The sequence below is a fragment of the Armigeres subalbatus genome, chromosome 2, assembly GCF_024139115.2.
Source record: "Armigeres subalbatus isolate Guangzhou_Male chromosome 2, GZ_Asu_2, whole genome shotgun sequence".
In the NCBI taxonomy this organism is placed as follows: Eukaryota; Metazoa; Arthropoda; class Insecta; order Diptera; family Culicidae; genus Armigeres; species Armigeres subalbatus.
The window spans coordinates 162769048-162787191 of record NC_085140.1 but is presented as its reverse complement, the minus strand read 5'-3'; the positions used below and the strand labels follow the sequence as shown (position 1 = coordinate 162787191).

At 42.8% G+C, this 18144-nt stretch overlaps 1 protein-coding gene across 1 annotated transcript in view; it reads left to right on the top strand.

Annotated features, from left to right (window-relative positions):
* LOC134209342 (uncharacterized) overlaps window positions 1-2033 on the top strand; it is a 123327-nt gene extending 121294 nt beyond the window's left edge. The window contains exon 5 of the mRNA XM_062685331.1: window positions 1965-2033. Within this exon, the coding sequence (XP_062541315.1) occupies window positions 1965-2033 (69 nt within the window). The remainder of the gene's footprint in view (window positions 1-1964) is intronic.
* The last annotated feature ends 16111 nt before the right edge of the window (window positions 2034-18144 follow it).

The window sequence follows — 18144 nt, the reverse complement described above, 5'->3', positions numbered from 1 at the left end:
GGTTCGGAAGCCTCCTTTCAAAAGCCTGCTTTTAGGAGGCTCGGATTCGTTCCTTCAAGAGGCTTGTAAGCGTCCATTCAAAATACTCCAATGCTTCCTTCTAAGTGGCTAAAAGCCGCCATTTAAGAGGCTCAGAAGGCTCAAAAGTGTTTATTCAAGATACTCCGAAGCCTCCTTTCAGAGGGCTCAAAAGCCGCCATGCAATAGGCTCGGAAGAATTTTCAAGAGGCTTGGAATCCTCCTTTCAAGAGCTCGAAAACCTCCTATGAAGATGCTCAGAATTCTTTTTAAGACGCTTGGATGCATATTTTCAAGAGGCTCTCAGAATCCTTCTTTCAAGTGGCTCGGAGGCTTCCATAAAATGGCCCGTAAGGTCTTTCAAGAGGCTCGGAAGCCTAATTTCAAGACGCTCAAAAGCCTCCCTTGAAGGTGTTTAGAAGCCTTCTTTCATGAGACTCGGAACCCTCTTTCAAGCAGTACTTTCAAGCAGTGCAGAGGCGTCCTTTCAAGATTTAAGTGGCTTGAAAACAGCCTTCCAGAGATTCGGAAGCATTGCTTTAAGAGGCTCGGAAGGTTCTCTCGGAAGAGGCGCGGAATAGTACTTTCAAGAGACTCGGGATCCTTCTTTCAATGCGCTCGGAAGCCTTCAATCATTTCGGCACAGTTTTCACTCGAAGTCGCTGAAAAGTCATTAAAATTTAGTGTTAATTTTGTTACGAAACAAAAAACACCGCAAATTTTGGCGCTTTTTTGCTAACATGCGTGCTCATTGCTGGAAATATCACAAGAATGATAAACATATCAATTTTTCAGAAAAATATATAAAGCTCTTTTAGTGGAATGTATTCAACCGTCTATGACGAATTAAGTACAGTACTTAATTCATCTTAGACGGTTGCTATTTTTTTTTGCTTTCCTTTGAGACTTTGGACATGTTTCGGATCATTATCACGTGCGAAAATGTTCCCAAGCTATTGTAAATTAAGCTGCGATTGATCGATGGTTGCCGATTCTCTTCCAGTATTCACACGTGAAACAGAACTTCCAGTGAAGAGAGATCAGCTTCACGCTAGTACTCTGCTCTTTCGTTCCAATTTAAAGCTTGGTCGAAATATAGTCATACGTTTTATGTATACAGTATTGACCCGATTTTGTCACTCCCCGATTTTGTCTACCCCCGATTTTGCCTACCCCCGATTTTATCACGTTTTCGACCCGATTTTATCACGTCCCGATTTTGTCACGTTTTCGACCCGATTTTGTCACCCCAAAAAAATTTGAAAATTTTAATCATTTATTTTATTTTCGTAAATAATACTGCAAATAACGTTGATTCCCATGCAATATCTTTTACCGCCTGTAGTTTATTATAAATGACTTCTGAGTACCTGGGAAGGATTCTGTAAGTATTTTCGACAAGAAATAACGGGTACCTTTCACGCATTTTGCCTTTCCAAGACATAAAATGATTCATATTTGTGAAATGAATTAAAAAATGTAAAATAATTTTTTTCCCGATTTTGTCACATACCCTGTTTTATCACCCCAAAATTCACAAGGGGGGTGATAAAATCGGGATATTACTGTATCTTCTTCAAAATTACCCTCCGGTCGTACCATATCCTAATGAAACTATACCTTCGCATCTAATTTTATATCAAACAAATGTACCTCTGTAAACCAAATTTTCGAAAACGATTGCTGGAGCTCTACTATTTACGTTCAGCATGAGCTCTGCTTGTATTTTTCTAAAAAACTTATCAGAATCTGCAACTGCCAAAAGACCTTCGAGACAGTTTGTGGATTGTATCGTAACCTGAAGCAGCCGTTTCGATTACCGATTTCCTACGGGTTAAACATTGTTGGGATTTGCCCAGTTTATTAAATTTGTTTACCTTTCTTGTGATAACACCAATTAAAGCTCTGTTTTTCTGCATTTTTTAAAAATGTTATATTCCTTCCAGCATCATCAACTACTGGTTGTCCCAATGACAAAGTATCACTTTTTTGGTGGCTTCAACATCATCCTCTGAAGAAATTGGAACGTCGACGGCCGGTTGTTTTCTGGCCGTTGATGCTGGCGTGCCCGGATATCCAGGAGACACGAATTAATTTGCTTTGCCGCAAAGCCTTTGCGCTATTTGCTTCACATCATGTAGCCAAGGGTGTAGAGAATTATCTGCCTTCAGAGCCACCATACAGCTGGCCGAGTCCGCTAGGATTACAAGATCAATATTGAAGTTATGAAAGTGAGCGGCCATTCGAAAGTCAAGGGTTTCTGCAGAGAAAATACTATATTCTTTCGGAAGTCTTTAAGTTTCCGAAACTCCATTGTTGAAGAATGCGGCACCTACTATGGAACGGTTGGTGCCTTTGAAACTGCGGTGTAAACGACAACAAACCGATCACAGTGTTGCTTTTTGCCGATTTCATGTACTTTTTAACCTTTTGTCTGTGCTCTGGGGTCAATATGACCCCAGGCCACTTTGAATAGCTGCCATTTTTTAATTTTTCAACCGATTCTCCTAATTTTTGGTAGTTTGGTAAAACTCGCCGAGATCTGTCTCCTAGGTGCAAATTCACTTAAAAAATCTTGAAAATATGCGCTACAGTGTACTTTTTTCAAAAAACTTACGTTGTCTGTGCTCTGGGGTCAAATTGACCCCAAATTGAAATTGCTATAACTTTTTTAATGCTTGGCCAATTATGGATTTCTGGGGCTGTTTCGAAAGATAATTTAATCATCTTTCAGGTCGTTACCAAAGATTGACTATAGGTGGGCGGGTACATCGCGGGGAGGGGTTTTCGTAAAAAAGGTACAAAAACAGTGATTTTTCATGCTTATTTTACTTATATCTGAAAATTCTACCCATTTTGAACTGCACCTTTTCAAAAAGGTTATGCAGAAAGGCGTGTGCTTTGATATGAGGCATTGATTAGTTTAGAGCTTGGTCGCTAGGTGGCGGTATATTTGAATTCATTAATTTAGACTACTCAAGTATTTCCGATATATGAAATTTTCCTCATTGTAAATATTCTTATCGCACAAATTTGAAATTTGTAAAGATGACGTCTTTAATAAAGTTCGTCTGGTGGGAATGGACTGTCATGTGACGGAATAAATAATTAGGAAATTTACAAATAGGCGGCGCTAGCGTACTTGCAATATTCTTGCATATATGAAATATTGCTTTAGCTTGAGATCCCTCATACCTACACTCAAGTTGTATTCGGCAATATTGTTCAGGATGTCAGCACTACAAAGCGGTGCTCAATATAATGAGTACGTCTTCCAATTTTTAAATTTGTGCGTTAAGAATATTTAGACTGAGGAGAATTCTATATATCGAAATATCTTAAGTAGTACAAAATAATGAATTCAAATATACCACCACCTGGCGGCCGAGTTCTAAACTTATCAACGCCTCATGCCAGAGTACATGCCTTCCTGCAAAACCTTTTTAAAAAAGGTGCAGTTCAAAATGGGTAGGATTTTCGGATATTAGTAAAATAATCATGAAAATTCACTGGTTTTATACCCTTGTTCACTAAAACCCCTCCCCGCGATGTACCCGCCCACCAATAGTCAATCTTTGGTAACGACCTGAAAGATGATTAAATTATCTTTCGAAACAGCCCCATAAATCCAAAATTGGCCAAACATTAAAAAAGTTATAGCAATTTCAATTTGGGGTCAATTTGACCCCAGAGCACAGACAACGTAAGTTTTTTTGAGCACAGACAGAAGGTTAATAACATCGTTTCTGTTGATTTTTTCGCTGTAGTTTGTTTGGAGAAGACGTTAGATTTGGAAAAGCTCCTTCTTTTGAGGTGTCTTTGGTATAGCCGTGAAAGATGTGGCCTCAGCCATGCCGAATTTATAGGACTGGTAACTAGTAACCATGGGTAGTGAACTATTCTGCTGTAAGCCAAGGTTAAGGTCTGCTGGGTAGAAGGTCCTCCAATACTCACTAGTCCAATACCATAAAACAGTTTTGCGACTGCCAGCAGAGACAGACGGTTGTCACGTGTCAGTTTGGCAACAGCATTTCATAGATCGGGTGCGTATCCCAAAAACAAGCCGGTTGAGAATCTTGGGTGAATCTTTGCAGCTTTCGTTTCCCAGTGGATTGTGGCGAGACAAATATCTTTCTATACATTAGGGTGACTCAAATTAGTATTTTTTTTTTTTTTTTTTTTTTTTTTCCTTTATTTATGTGAATTTTTAAATTTTTAAGTTCTTCACTCGTCGAGAATACCAAGGCCAGGGGCACTTGGTAGGGGGAGGGGGCAGGATTGACACCCTCAGGTCCAACCGTGGGACCTTCCATTGACCAATTTTAATACAAATAGACTTAATATATGAACATTTTAAAACTTAATAGTAACACTTAAAAATTTGAATGGTTAATGACTAAAAATCGACGACGAAAAGGAAACTATGGAGTAACATAACAAACGATAAGGTTTAAACATCCGACTACAGGAAAGTCCGGATAATCCTAGGTAGTAATGATATAGGTCCAGGTGACGTTGAGTGCGCTACTCTCCGGAGATAATTGAAACGGCTTGTGGCAGAAGACTTACCCCAATTGTCGCGGTCAAGCCTCTTATTCCCTCTGGTCTTCCAAATTCAGAACGGAAATTAAATTCCGAAAATTCCAATATACCCGACCATAGTAACAAGTATACAGAACGTCGGGAAATAAATCAAACAACATCAGAACGCTGGATAACAGCCTCAGAGCACTGAAATTGTTGAAAGCAGCATATTCGTTCTTGCATTGCTTGTTTAAATCGGAGGTTAATGTTGCGAGGGACTTAGAAACCCGGGTTTGGGTTCCCGGACTGACCGGTCACTGGAGGGGTGGGGACTTATAGCCTTGGAATAACCAAGGAACGCCCGAAAGCCTCGAGTTGTGGAAATTTGCTCCCAAGATTGAACTCGGGATGGGACCAGTGGAGCCGTTAAATTAGTTTGTATAGGCCCCCATCTTTTAAGAAAGATATGAGGGCGGCGGTGCTTGCAGCGTCGTCGGATAGTGCATCCCTAATGCTAACAGGTATCCCGTAGGTATCCCTGAGAGCCTGATATTTGGGGCATCGACAGACATAGTGTTCGACGGAGTTGTGAACATCACAGACGTCGCAGGTTGTATGAAAAGGGCTCCCGTCGAAGTTATGCGAGAGCCGTGTGTGTCCGGTTCGTAGCCGGGAGATGATTTGCTGTTCTTTGAGGTTGGATAGGTCTGTCCATGCCAATGTGGTCCCCTTAATTTTCCGAAGGTATCCGGAAGTTGTGGCAAACCAGGAACTTTCCCAGTTTTCTCGTACGGTTTTCCTTATCCAGGTTTTTACGTCACCCAACGGGACGGATGACCTAAAACGCTGGCCCTGATATCCGACTCCGGCAAGGAGATCTGCCCTGATGTTTCCAGGCACTCCGCAGTGCCCCGGAATCCAAGCGAAGATCGTGTTCGGGAGCATGTTTGCTAGGATGCTTTGGATCCAGGGGTGCTTAGGCTCGTCGCTCTGGAGTGCGGAAATGACGCTGGCAGAGTCAGACAGGACGAGGATGGGTTTCCTGGATGGATAGGTGGCGGCGATGAAAGCCGCGGCTGCTTCGGCCGAAAAATGGTGCACATATCCTGGAGGCTTTTTGATACAGTGAAGTCGGTCCCAGTGACCCCGATGCCGACTCCACGGCCCGAAACCGACCCATCCGTAAACCTGTGTTCGTGGTTGGGAAAATCTCTGTTAAGGAGCTCGGCCACCGACCTTCTAAGAGCCATTGAATTGTCACCCCTGCGGAAGTTGCTAGCTATGGAGCTATTTATAGTGGCTGTTGAGGAGTGCCAGCTCCTCGCTCCATGCCAGTGGACTCGCGCCACTGGGGGGAGACCGACGCCGGCCATCGTGCGCAGAATCCGGTCCCCTTCAGTGAGGAGAGGGATCCTATATTCTCCGGTGGTGGCTGCGGCGAAAGAGGCGGCTTTGCGGCAGATGGCCGCCAGCGCACGGTGGCGAAAAGGCAAGATGCCTGCCTCGGCACAGGCAGACTCGGCTGGTGTTGAGGGTAACAGTCCTGAGGCAGCACGAACGTAGGAATTGAAAGTCGGTGACAGAGTTTCGACGAGGTTGCGGTGGGCGATACAGGTCAGTTCCAGGCCGTAGAATAGGCGGCTATCAATGATAGCCTCCCCGATCTTTAACCGGAGCCTCCTGTTGTTGATTCGATGAGGCTTAGACAAGGTCTGAACCAGGTTGACTCTGGTCCGACAACTTACTTTGATTTCGCGGAAGTGCGGGAGGAACGAGAGGCTCCTGTCAATGGAGACTCCGAGAACTTTCACAATTTTTTTGTTGGGGATGCGCTGGTCACCCAGCTTAAGGCTCGGTCCGGACAGTTGATGCCTCCATCTGCAGACGTGTCCTCTTACACATTTGCTGGCTGTCATAGTAAAACCTACCGAGTTAGCCCAACGAAGGACGGCACTAGCCGCGGATTGTGCCTTGATCCGTGTGCGACCGGGCGTGTCGCCAACGACAACCAGCAGAATGTCGTCTGCATATACGTAGATATATATGTTGGCGGGGAGGGAACGAAACACCCCGTTCATAGCCACGAGGAACAACGTGACGGCTAGAACGGATCCCTGTGGAACTCCTGTTTCCTCCGGAAAGGTCCTCGAGCTTTGATTACCAATCAAAACTTGAAAAGAGCGCCCTGTGAGAAAATTCCGGACAAAAGCAAGGATGTTGCCGGAAAATCCCCACTCTTTTAACTGCTGGAGGACGTAGGGGGTCCAAGTCTTGTTGAAGGCCTTGGAGATATCCAAGGAAACTAGATCCGCGTGCTTGCCGTCATTGTAGGCGTTCTGTAGTACATCTCCCAAGTATGCGAAGTATGTTCCCGTTCCCGTGCCGTATCCCGGTCGGAACGCGTATTGGCGGAAGCATCGGCTTCTAATTTATCCCTCAGTCGCTGATTCACTAACCTCTGCACGACCTTGGAGACACAAGATGTTAGTGAAATAGGCCGGTACTTTGTGACATCTCGGGAGGAAATGTTGTTCTTGGGGATAGGTACAACGAGGCTTTTCCGCCACTCGTCCGGAAAGGTTTGATCAGACCATGCTTCGTTGATCAACTCCAGAAAGCGGATTTTGGCGCATGGAGGGAGGTTTTTGATCATGGGATAACCAATCCCATCGGGACCTGATGATTTTCCGTTACTCCTTGAAAGGGCGAACGACAGTTCAGGGGCGGAAAACGGAGAATTAAAAGCGGAATTTTGTGAATCCTGAGGGACTCGAAAGTTCGAGAGAGAAGAAGATCTGCTGGCAACAGTCCGCTGAAAGTGAGCTGGATAGTCGTCGACGGAGACTAGACCAGCAAAATATTCCCCGAGGGCATTGGCCACCTCCGGGGGATCGGTGATGGTACGATCCGGTGTATCGAGATGGATGGGGGAAAATCTTCGCTTACCGCTAAGTGCGTTCACTTTTCCCCAGAGTTCGGCCGCAGATTGGCCGGGGTTGACCGAGTCGAGAAAATCCTCCCACTGTTTTCTCTTTGCTTCAAGAATCACAGACCTACATTCATAGTGTTTTTCTTGATAGTCCTGTAGGGCAGTTGCCTTGTTAGGATGATCAGCGGGAAGTCTCCGGAGCGCTCGGAGAGCCTTCCTCCTCGCCTTAACCACACGGCGCGTGTCGTCCGACCACCAACGGAGTGCCTTTCGTCCTGGTCGAGTGCTAGTTTGTGGTATGCAGGCGACGGCTGCATCGAGAACGGCTTTGGTGAAGTCGGGAAATGTTGTGGGTGTGTTTCGTTCAAATTTGCGTCGAAGGTGCTGGACATATGCCTCCCAGTCGGCGGCATCGTAGCGCCATCTTGGCCTCCGTGTGATGTCAGGGGGCGAAGCGTGTACAGTGACCGAAATCGGATAATGATTGCTCCCGAATAGGTCAGTGGACACTTCCCATTTAAGAGATGGAAGTATGGACCGACTGGCAGCGGTCACGTCGATGGCGGTGGCCGAGTGGCCATTGAAGAAGGTGGGCGAACCGTTGTTCAGCGTTACTAGGTCCGCGTTCTCGAAAGATTCGAGAAGAGCAATACCACGGGGATCAGACCTACGATCACCCCAGGCTGGATGATGCGCGTTCATATCCCCCATGAGGAGGATAGGAGCGGGGGTACTCAAATTAGTATAAAAAAAACCTTTTTCAATTTTTTTTATGGGTCTAATTCGTTTTTATTTGATGTCCTGATGCTCTGGACAAAATTTCAGTCAAATCGGTCAACGTTTAGGCGGTGCTAAACTCGTTGGAAGTTTATATGCAGGAATGTATGCAATCTAGATTTTTTCGAACCACAGAATATTGCATGGACCATGCAACCAAATAGTTTGTTCTACTGAACCTTGGTTATAATGTTCATACCGAGATTTACGCAGTTGAGGTAGACAAATAACATTGAATTAGTGATTTTTATTTTTTAGTCCAAATCGCAACTGGTTTATTAAAAATAGAGAACTAAACTTCAGGGTTGTTGATGTTTTTCGGAAGCCAATATTGAAGTAACCATACGTACCGTATTTAACGGGACAGTCCCGTTTTTTAGACATTAATGTGCTGTCCCGTCGTAATTTAAAAAATCCTCAATTTGTCCCGTTTTTTCATTGATTTTTCCAAAGATCTCCAAAATGGCATTAAAATTTGGCCAATTTTATTAGTGGATTGATTTTTTTGAATCTTGCGAAGTGGGGTAATTCTATTTGTTTCAAATCTGCTTTACCACATAATTTTTATTCGTTTGGTTCTTTTCGAAACATTAAGAAGCATTCGAAGTCTTTCTGAATAATTCTGAATATTTCGAATTCATCCACTGTAAAAAAACGACGACATGAAAGAATATTTGTAAAATAATTTATAAATTTAATTTATATAATTTATAACAAAAAAATTATATATCAGCTGGACAAAATCGAGTTTAAGGCAGTTTCAAACCGAGTGAAAATTTCGTCGAATTTCGGTCCATACGTACTTTAAGGCTAGTTTACAGATCAGGAGCTTCCACATGTGTGGGCCTATTTGGAAGCACATGAGAACAAAATCAATGGACAAGATTCCCGAGATGTGAGGCTACTTTTAGCGTCATTTAAATCAATTTCGATCAAAAAGGACTGTGAATTGATTAGATTTGATTTTTATTCACATGCGCCAACCATATTCATGGAAATAATAAAAATTATTTCTTATTAATGTTCTTTCCTTGTTGAGATTCTTGTTTTTCTTATCCGCAGATTTCCCCACGGGAAATTAATAAACTCAACCTACTCTTTTCGAATTTGTCTTTTGCCCACACTGGCTTTAAAGGCTGGTTTACAGTTCGGAAAACGTATCACGGGATCTGGTTCCCCATGCATTTTTAAAGGGACGGGATTTAGTGGATTTGGGCTATGAAAACTTACCCCTTGAAAAATGCAAAATGCATGGGGGCCCAACTCCCGTGACACGTTTTCCGAACAGTAAACCAGCCTTCAGGAAGGACACTTTGACTATTTTTTATTATTTTCAATTGTTTAGAATTGGAAAAGTTTTTGATATTGGTCTGTAATAAAATCCTTAGACCTTAGTGCATGTTCAAGAGTGGATTAAAATAAATAAAAATTCCACTATTTTTTGAAAATATTGAAAAATGCGTAATTTTTTGTTCCTTCGTGTTTTTTGTCCGCGCCTCTTTGAAGAGTAAAATATTTGTAGCTCAGTATTTTTCCACAACTAACTTATTACTTAGAAGGTTGGTTGAAGTACTTAATAGAAGGTTATGGTGATGAAAAATTTGCTCTGAAACTTTTCCCTAACTTCTTACACGGAATATGAAAATTAGGCCATACATTTTGAAATTTCCACAGCTCTTGAATTCACAAGGTTTTTTGTCATGTCCCGTTTTGCAAGTGTGTTTGTCCCGTTTTTCCACCGAAATGATCTGGTCAGCTTATATTTGGAGAATTTCATAGAAATTGGACTACTTTTTACTAAGACAAGAACACTCAAATATTAAGCGATATTATACTTAGGTTCACATTGTTGTTAACTCAGACGACTTAGCTGCTTTCATAAACGAAAAACTCAAACGTCGATTTGACGAATCTAAGAGCACTCCCACGCAAACCAACACCATCAACACGTGGGTGAAGGCTTATGCAAAAGGCTTACAAAAGCAGATAAGTCGTTTTAAAAATTTGGTATTGACTTGTCCACTACGTTCTCTACGCAGCGATTTAGAAATGATCACAAGGAAACGACTTTACCTACTCTACAGTTCCGTTTTACTAAAATATGAGATCACATTCAATGTTAATGTACAGCACAAGCACAATGACAATCTTACCCACTTGAAAAGGTCTTCTAATGGGCCGAATGAATCGCCGTATCGGGTTTAGAAATCCTACGCCTTTTCTTGTAACCTCATAATGTGTATGATCTAATTTGTAAATAAGCAATTAGAAAGATGTTACATTTCAAATAGATTTGAAACCAGTTAAAGAAGGCAATAACAACATTTTCCAGCATTAAGGGGGCGTTGTGAACAGTTTAGGAATTATGGAGCTAAGTCCTACACAATATGATAAATTCTACGTCATGTTTTATTGGATAGATTCATGCATGAGTTCAGAGAGAAGTATTCTTGAAAGAATCCTACAATATTATAATCAAGTTCAACAGTGGGAGTGATGTTCTGAGGTGATTCGCTGACCTCAGCGTCCTACAGATGTTCGCGTGACGTGTTTGATGTACCCCAGCCATTTCGTAATGCGAGCTTTGTTCTTCAACCTATGAGTCAAGAACGAACAAAACCTAACTCCACGTTTCTGGTTGGGTCCGACTGCTGCCGCGCACCGTGCTGCGAAACACAAGGAAACCGGTTCGACGGGGTTCAGCTTCATATTTTGAATGTCATAGCCAATGGCTTTACCACTTCCTTTTTTGTGCAAGCTTAGTGGGTGCTTGACGTGTCATTATACATGAGAGAACAACTCTGCTCCGCTAGAACCCGGACATAAAGCAGAAATTTAACGTCTTGGTCAAGTCGTAGGTTTCAGACAATGTTGATAGCTAATTGATTGCTGAAGTTACTACCACTAATAGCGTCTACTAGTGGAGATTGCTTTAGTGTAGAGGCGATACTCTTCTGTCGTAGCATTTGAAACCGGTTTAAAAAGGCGTATGCTAACAAGCATTCAAAATGACGAGCCCTTTTCAAGGTCGATTTCGGCCGAATGTTTATCACTAGTTGGTGGGTTTTTATCACCTCATTAGCACCTGACTCGGCGAAACCCACCGGACCGGCATCATCAAATTGATGCTGATATGCAAATGTGCAGCCCACATGCATCAGTTCAAGGTTAGCCGAACGTTCATTAGTTGGTGTGTTGAACTGAAAATTGAACAATCATTAGATGAAAGCGTTTCAATTGATTGTTCGAAACCGGCCTGTGTGTGATTTAGTAGTATTATGTATGTAGCAGCGTTATGCTACCTATTGTATCCTTCAATTTTATCAACGTAACAATGAGATAGAAAATTCAATAGATAGCTGATTTTGAATACTCTTTGAATATTTTGATTAGTTCGTATTACATATCCATGTTCGCAACGCTATGTAGATATCATTGCATTACTTGATATGCACCACCTTGACAGGCACACAATAGCCGGTATACTTGCCTAACAACCAATGCATCCGAAGGTATTGCATAACAACCACCTTAGATGAAAACTGAATTAATTTTCAAGCACATTTCTTTGCAATCACCAAAGGTAGATGACAATCGTCGTTCAAACGACGTGTGTGCAACATCCCATAATGCATTTTGTAGCAACACCATCCACTTTCGATAGCAAACCACCGTGCCCATTTAGAGAGAACAAAATAGGGTTGTTGATCTTGGATTTCATCTCGTTAAATCATATTGTTCTATTTTTACTTCAAAATACAAAATTAAAGTGCATTTTTTTTTTTAATTATTCAAACTTGGTCATGATAAAAAAAATCAAATGATGATGACGATTATCTGTCAGTTTAAGAATATGAATATTATAAAGAGAGTTTAGTTAATAATGGAACATATGCCCTAAATGGCAAATTTGTGCCTTCACGAACCCGCACCAAAACAAGTTTGAATATCTTTGTGCGAAATGACGACGACGGAGGGAGGTTCGACATCTTAGTTTTCTCCGCGCGCGATCTCACTCCCCTCGCCATCGGTATAAGATCTACATATCAACAAGGTACTCTTCTCCGTCGCGGAGTCCGTGTAGGTATTGCATTGCGTTTACCTGAAGTTCACCACATGTTCTACGTAGGATCGCCGGACTCAGTGCCTTGTTGGTACAGCTGAGCCGGTTGATCGACGCGGCGGCAGAGGAGAGTGCAAACAAAGAGACTCATTTCACGGTTTTCCAGCGAAAGAATTCCAATACCCACACGTTGTAACTTTTTTTTAGACTGGACCCCACCGTTCACAGCTCTTTGCCTCAGTCGGTATCAATTACCCGACGATTCGCATCTCCATCTGTCGAGAAAGGCGGCCCGTGCGCCATGTAGGATAAAGCAAATGCCGTTTGATAGAAAATGTGAGCGCATATTGGATACGATCGTTAGCTGGCCAACAGAAGTGCAAAAAGAAAAATTTGATCATTTGTAGTTGATCCATAACCAGTTCTCCGATACGTACAGGGACTAGGAAGCGATGTGGCATTATATCATACATGCAACAGTGCAACCGGACCTTGGAAGCATTCCATTTGGGTGATAACTTGGTAGGTTCATGTATCCAACAAACATGGTTTCTCCATTAAACCAAGGTTATTTTTATCGCAATGGCATGGTTTTTTCGAAGGTCGTTTTGAGATTAGTACCATAGATGAGATTTTTTTAATTTGTTTTTGCTCTCGTAAACTAAGTGTATTTAAAGGCTATATACACCCAACCAGCAGATGGAAAATTTCCATACAGTTCTGCATAAAAACCTTACAGAGACTGTATAAAATGCTGGCATATACAATTTCGGAAGATTTCAATACAACCTTACAATTTTGTATTGAAATCTTACAGTATCTGTATAAAAAGGTTTTATTCATTGTACTAAAACCTTACAGAATTATATGGCAAGATCTTGTACAATAATTGCGTGATTTGTTTTTTGGGTGTATTCAATTTTGGAACTTTTATTGGAGGCCTTACTCGTTTCCCTCTTGGAAATTAAGTTTGTGTAAAAATTTGTACCTAGCGGAATTTGAGGAAGGATGTGCCACCTGACATTTTTTTCGGTATACAAAATATCTTTTAAACAACCCAGCATTTCCACTTTTTGCCTTTCTCGTATACAAAGTATACGTAAAGGCTATATATTCGCTCCAAAAACTAACTTTTTATATGAGGCCCGGAGACCCACAGTGTTATATACCAATCGACTCAGTTCGACGAATTGAGGTGATGTCTGTGTGTATGTGTGTGTATGTACGCAAAAACTCTCACCAATTTTAAGGCACTTATCATCAAGCGATTTGCTCGCAACAAATTGCATTCGACGCAGTATCCTATCCCATTGTTTTCTATTGAAAATTGGCCATATTGGACTATGGGATCGAAAGTTATGGCAAAAATACTAATTTCAAAACCACAATACTAAACTGTCGTGAATCGCATATCTGTCCCATCTTTGCTGGGTTTGCTGGGTAAATTACTCATTGCTCATCCGATTTGTTGCGTTCAGCGAGAAATTTTATAATACATATAAACAAATACAAAAAAATAGTACCTATCCACTTATTAGTGTTATTTTAGGCTTTTTTTATATTTCTTAACCCTTTTGAACGAACGAGAAAGGTACCATCACCGCTAGGTGGATTAATCAGGGTTTTTTTATTATAATTATGATAATTGTAATGTGAAACTGAATGGAATTGTTGTTGTTTTGAGCGGTCAATAATTGAAAAACCTTTTTTTCACGAAAATAGGTAGTTAGTGGGCAAGCGTGTCACCCCATTCGTTCAACTAAGACAGCGGTTCTCAACCTGGGGTACATGTACCCCTGGGAGTACCTTCGCTGGCCCTAGGGGGTACCTCGGACAAAAATGCGTAATGGCGGACATATTACAATTTCAATCAAAATTCATTGATAAAGTTTGATAATTGTGTATTTTCTAATAAAAAAAATATATTGTACATAATATGTAATGCGATCAATGAATCCCAATTGAATCCTGCCTCCCACAACCAGCACAATGTATGGAGGGCTGCGGAACAAAAGATCAAACGAACAAAACGTCGAATGAACAAAATGTTTTGTTTTTCACTGAAACTCGGTTGCTTCGTTGCAAGAGGATTAGAAGCATCCTTTTACGCCTCTCGGAAGCCTTCTTCCAAGCAGCTCGAAGGCTTCCTTTCAAGAAGCTCGGAAGCCTCCTTTCAAGTGGTTAGGCTGCCTCCTTTCAAGTGGTCTCTCAAGAGGCTCGGAAGCCTCCTCTCAAGAGGCTCGGAAGCCTCCTCTCAAGAGGCTCGGAAGCCTCCTCTCAAGAGGCTCGGAAGCCTCCTCTCAAGAGGCTCGGAAGCCTCTTCTCAAGAGGCTCGGAAGCCTCCTCTCAAGAGGCTCGGAAGCCTCCTCTCAAGAGGCTCGGAAGCCTCCTCTCAAGAGGCTCGGAAGCCTCCTCTCAAGAGGCTTGGAAGCCTCCTCTCAAGAGGCTCGGAAGCCTCCTTTCAAGAGGCTCGGAAGCCTCCTCTCAAGAAGCTCGGAAGCCTCCTCTCAAGATGCTCGGAAACCTCCTCTCAAAAGGCCCCGAAGCCTCTTTCCAAGAGGCTTGGAAGGCTGCCTCCTTTCAAGTGGTTAGGCTGCCTTCTCTTAAGAGGCTCGGAAGCCTCCTCTCAAGAGGCTCGGAAGCCTCCTCTCAAGAGGCTTGGAAGCCTTCTTTCAAAAGGCTCGGAAGCCTCCTTTCAAGAAGCTCAAAATCCTTCTTTTCTAGAGGCTCAAAAGCCACCTTTTCTAGAGACTCAAAAACCTTCTTTCAAGATGCTCGGAAGCCTTCTTTCAAGTGGTTAGGTTGCCTTCTTACAAGAGGCTCGTAAGCCTGTTTTCAAGAGCCTCGGAAGTCTACTTTCAAGTGGTTCGGAAGCCTTCTTTCAAGAGGTTCGGCAGCCTCCTTTCAAGAGGCTTCTTGAAGCCTCGCTTCAAGAAGCTCAGAATAGGTTTCAATAGCCTTGGAAGCATACTATCAAGAGGCTCAGAAGCGTTCTTTCAAGATGCAACGGAAGCTTCCTTCTAAGTGGCTCTAAAACTGCCTTCAAGAGGCTCGGAAGCCTCTCTACAAGAGGCTCAGAAGCCTCTAATAAAGAGGCGGAAGCCTACTCTAAAAGGACTCAAAAGCTTAAAGGAGCTTCCTTCAAAAGGGCTCGGAATTATGTTTTCAAGAGGATTGGAAGCCTACTTTCGAGAGGGGGTACCTCAAATAATGCAAAAGTTCGAAGGGGTACTTCTCAAGAAAAAGGTTATTTTTATTTATCATCAGACTAAGGTCGGAGTGGCCTGTGCTGCACATAAAAGACTTCTCCATTCAGCTCGGTCCATGGCTGCACTTCGCCAACCACGCAGTCTGCGGAGGGTCCGCAAGTCGTCCTCCACCTGATCGATCCACCTTGCCCGCTGTGCACCTTGCCTTCTTGTTCCCGTCGGATCAAGGTGTTAGTCGACGTTAGTGTTAGTGTTAGTCGACGGCATAAAATTTGGGAGAGTACCTTGTAGGCGGCGTTCAGCAATGTGATTGCGCGGTAGTTGCTACAATCCAGCTTATCGCCCTTTTTGTAGATGGGACACACGACACCTTCCATCCGCTCTTGCGGCAGAACCTCATCCTCCCAAACCTTGGTAATCACCCAGTGCAGCGCTCTAGCCAGTGCTTCACCACCGTGTTAAAACAGCTCTCCTGGTAGTTGGTCAACTCCAGGGGCTTTGTTGTTTTTCAGCCGGCCGATCTCCTCCTGGATTTCCTGGAGATTCGAAGCCAGAAGTCGCATGTCCTGCGCGCGTGCTCCCTGGTTCATTACCATACCGCCACCGTTGTCTGCCATATCGCCATTCAGGTGCTCTTCGTAGTGCTGCCGCCACCTTTGGATCACCTCACGCTCGTTCGTAAGAAGGTTCCCGTTTATGTCCTTACACATATCGGGCTGTGGCACGTGGCCCTTACGTGAACGGTTCAACTTCTCATAGAACTTTCGTGCGTTATTAGCGCGGTACAGTTCCTCCGTCTCTTCACGGTCTCGATCTTCCTGCTGACGCTTTTTCCTCCGGAAAATCGAGTTTTGTCTGTTCCGCGCTCGTTTGTATCGTGCCTCGTTCGCCCTCGTGCGGTGTTGCAGCATGGTTGAGAACAAAGAAAAGGTTGAGAACCGCTGAATTAAGATATCAAACTGATTGGTTGGGATTGGTTTCAGCGCTTTCGAACCAGATACCAGGAACCTTCTCTCAGGATTGCAGAACCCACGTCAACTGCTCGCGTTGCTGCTGAAATTTTTTTTATTTCTTGGGGAAACAGGAAGACTACAAAAGTTCACTCCGAGTATTGTATATTATAATGTGGACGAAACAGCTTTTTGCCCGGCACAAGTTGTAGGTAATACAAATACGGTTGACGATGTATTTTAGTTAATTCATGCTTCTAAAAGCCAAGAAGTCACGGGTTCTGGCGCTATGAGGTTAAAAGAAAGTTTGCGAAATAACATAAGCGAAACACGGAGTCATGGCAACGGCCTACTTGGCCATGTCAGTGTACGGAATTTTCGTCTCACCAATAATGCTTATTTTTGCAAGAGCTCAAATGTCGGAAGGCTTGAAGAAGGGGGGGACAATTGGAAACGTTGTTTCATTGCAACAAAAGAGGATTTTTACAATGTTCTGAAAACTCAGATGTGAATATGTACATGTACATTTGGCCCCAAACTCCGCTACATATGATGGTCGTATCGTACCAACATACGCACTACATGTCCAGTCCACTATAATCCACCATAATTTCTCGGCCTGTCAATTTTTGTAGTTTTGTACACTTGGTACAACTCGTAGTTCATGCGTCTGCGTCATTCGCCATTTCCACCATGTCACCTAGTACTGAATACTTCGTTTCCCGCTCAAACACTCCGATAAATCGATGGTCAACATCTTTTAACCTCCATGCCTAATGACTGCAAAAGGCTGCTTGAAAGTGCACGTTGGGTACAAACCTAGTGTTGTCCGTATATGTTAGCTGCGAGACTTTAGCTGGCTACAAAAAAACGTAAAAAGTCCTAGGGTAAATGATCCAATAGTGGAGGAACTAAGCACACCCCAATACTATTTAATCATTTATAATTTAAAGATACCTCATTCCACTAACCTCACAGATTATTTCCAAACCTCTTTCAATCCTTTTTGCTGTGAGAATACATCGGTTCCTCCAGGATGTCAATGTTACACCTAAAATGAGTCCTCCAAGTATTGGTACACTGCTCCCATAGTTGCGGTAATTTTTAATTCGTGTTCCTATAGTTGCGAATCCCATTGTTCACTCATGGAGCTCGCAACTATAGGAACACTACCGCAACTATTGGTGGAAAGGTGATAAAATAATAAAGTAATACAATGATATTTACCGATTTTTATCGAATTTCACGTCTGCAATTTGTTGTTTTGAGTAATGGTATGTCAATAAATCGATCATCAAAGCAGGTTGCTGCGTTAAATCCGCAGTTTTTGCGTAAAGAGCACTACCGCAACTATTGGTACACCCACAACCATCGGACCGTTTACCCTATTTGTAGCGGCAAATTTCATTTTTTTTACCTCGTATCTAACATCAATATCACTTGTAACGAGTGTTCCAAGATAAATGAACTCGTCGACAACCTCGCAGACCATTTCCATCTCCTGACCAACACCGTTTGTACTGCCACATTCTCTAATATTGGCCATATTCTACCAGTCTACCATTTGAAAGGCATGAAGGACGTTTCCACTGCTCTGCGAACTACACCAATGATATCGATGTCATCCTCGAAACCAAGGAGCCTGTAAGACAAAGACTGTTAATAATGGTACCT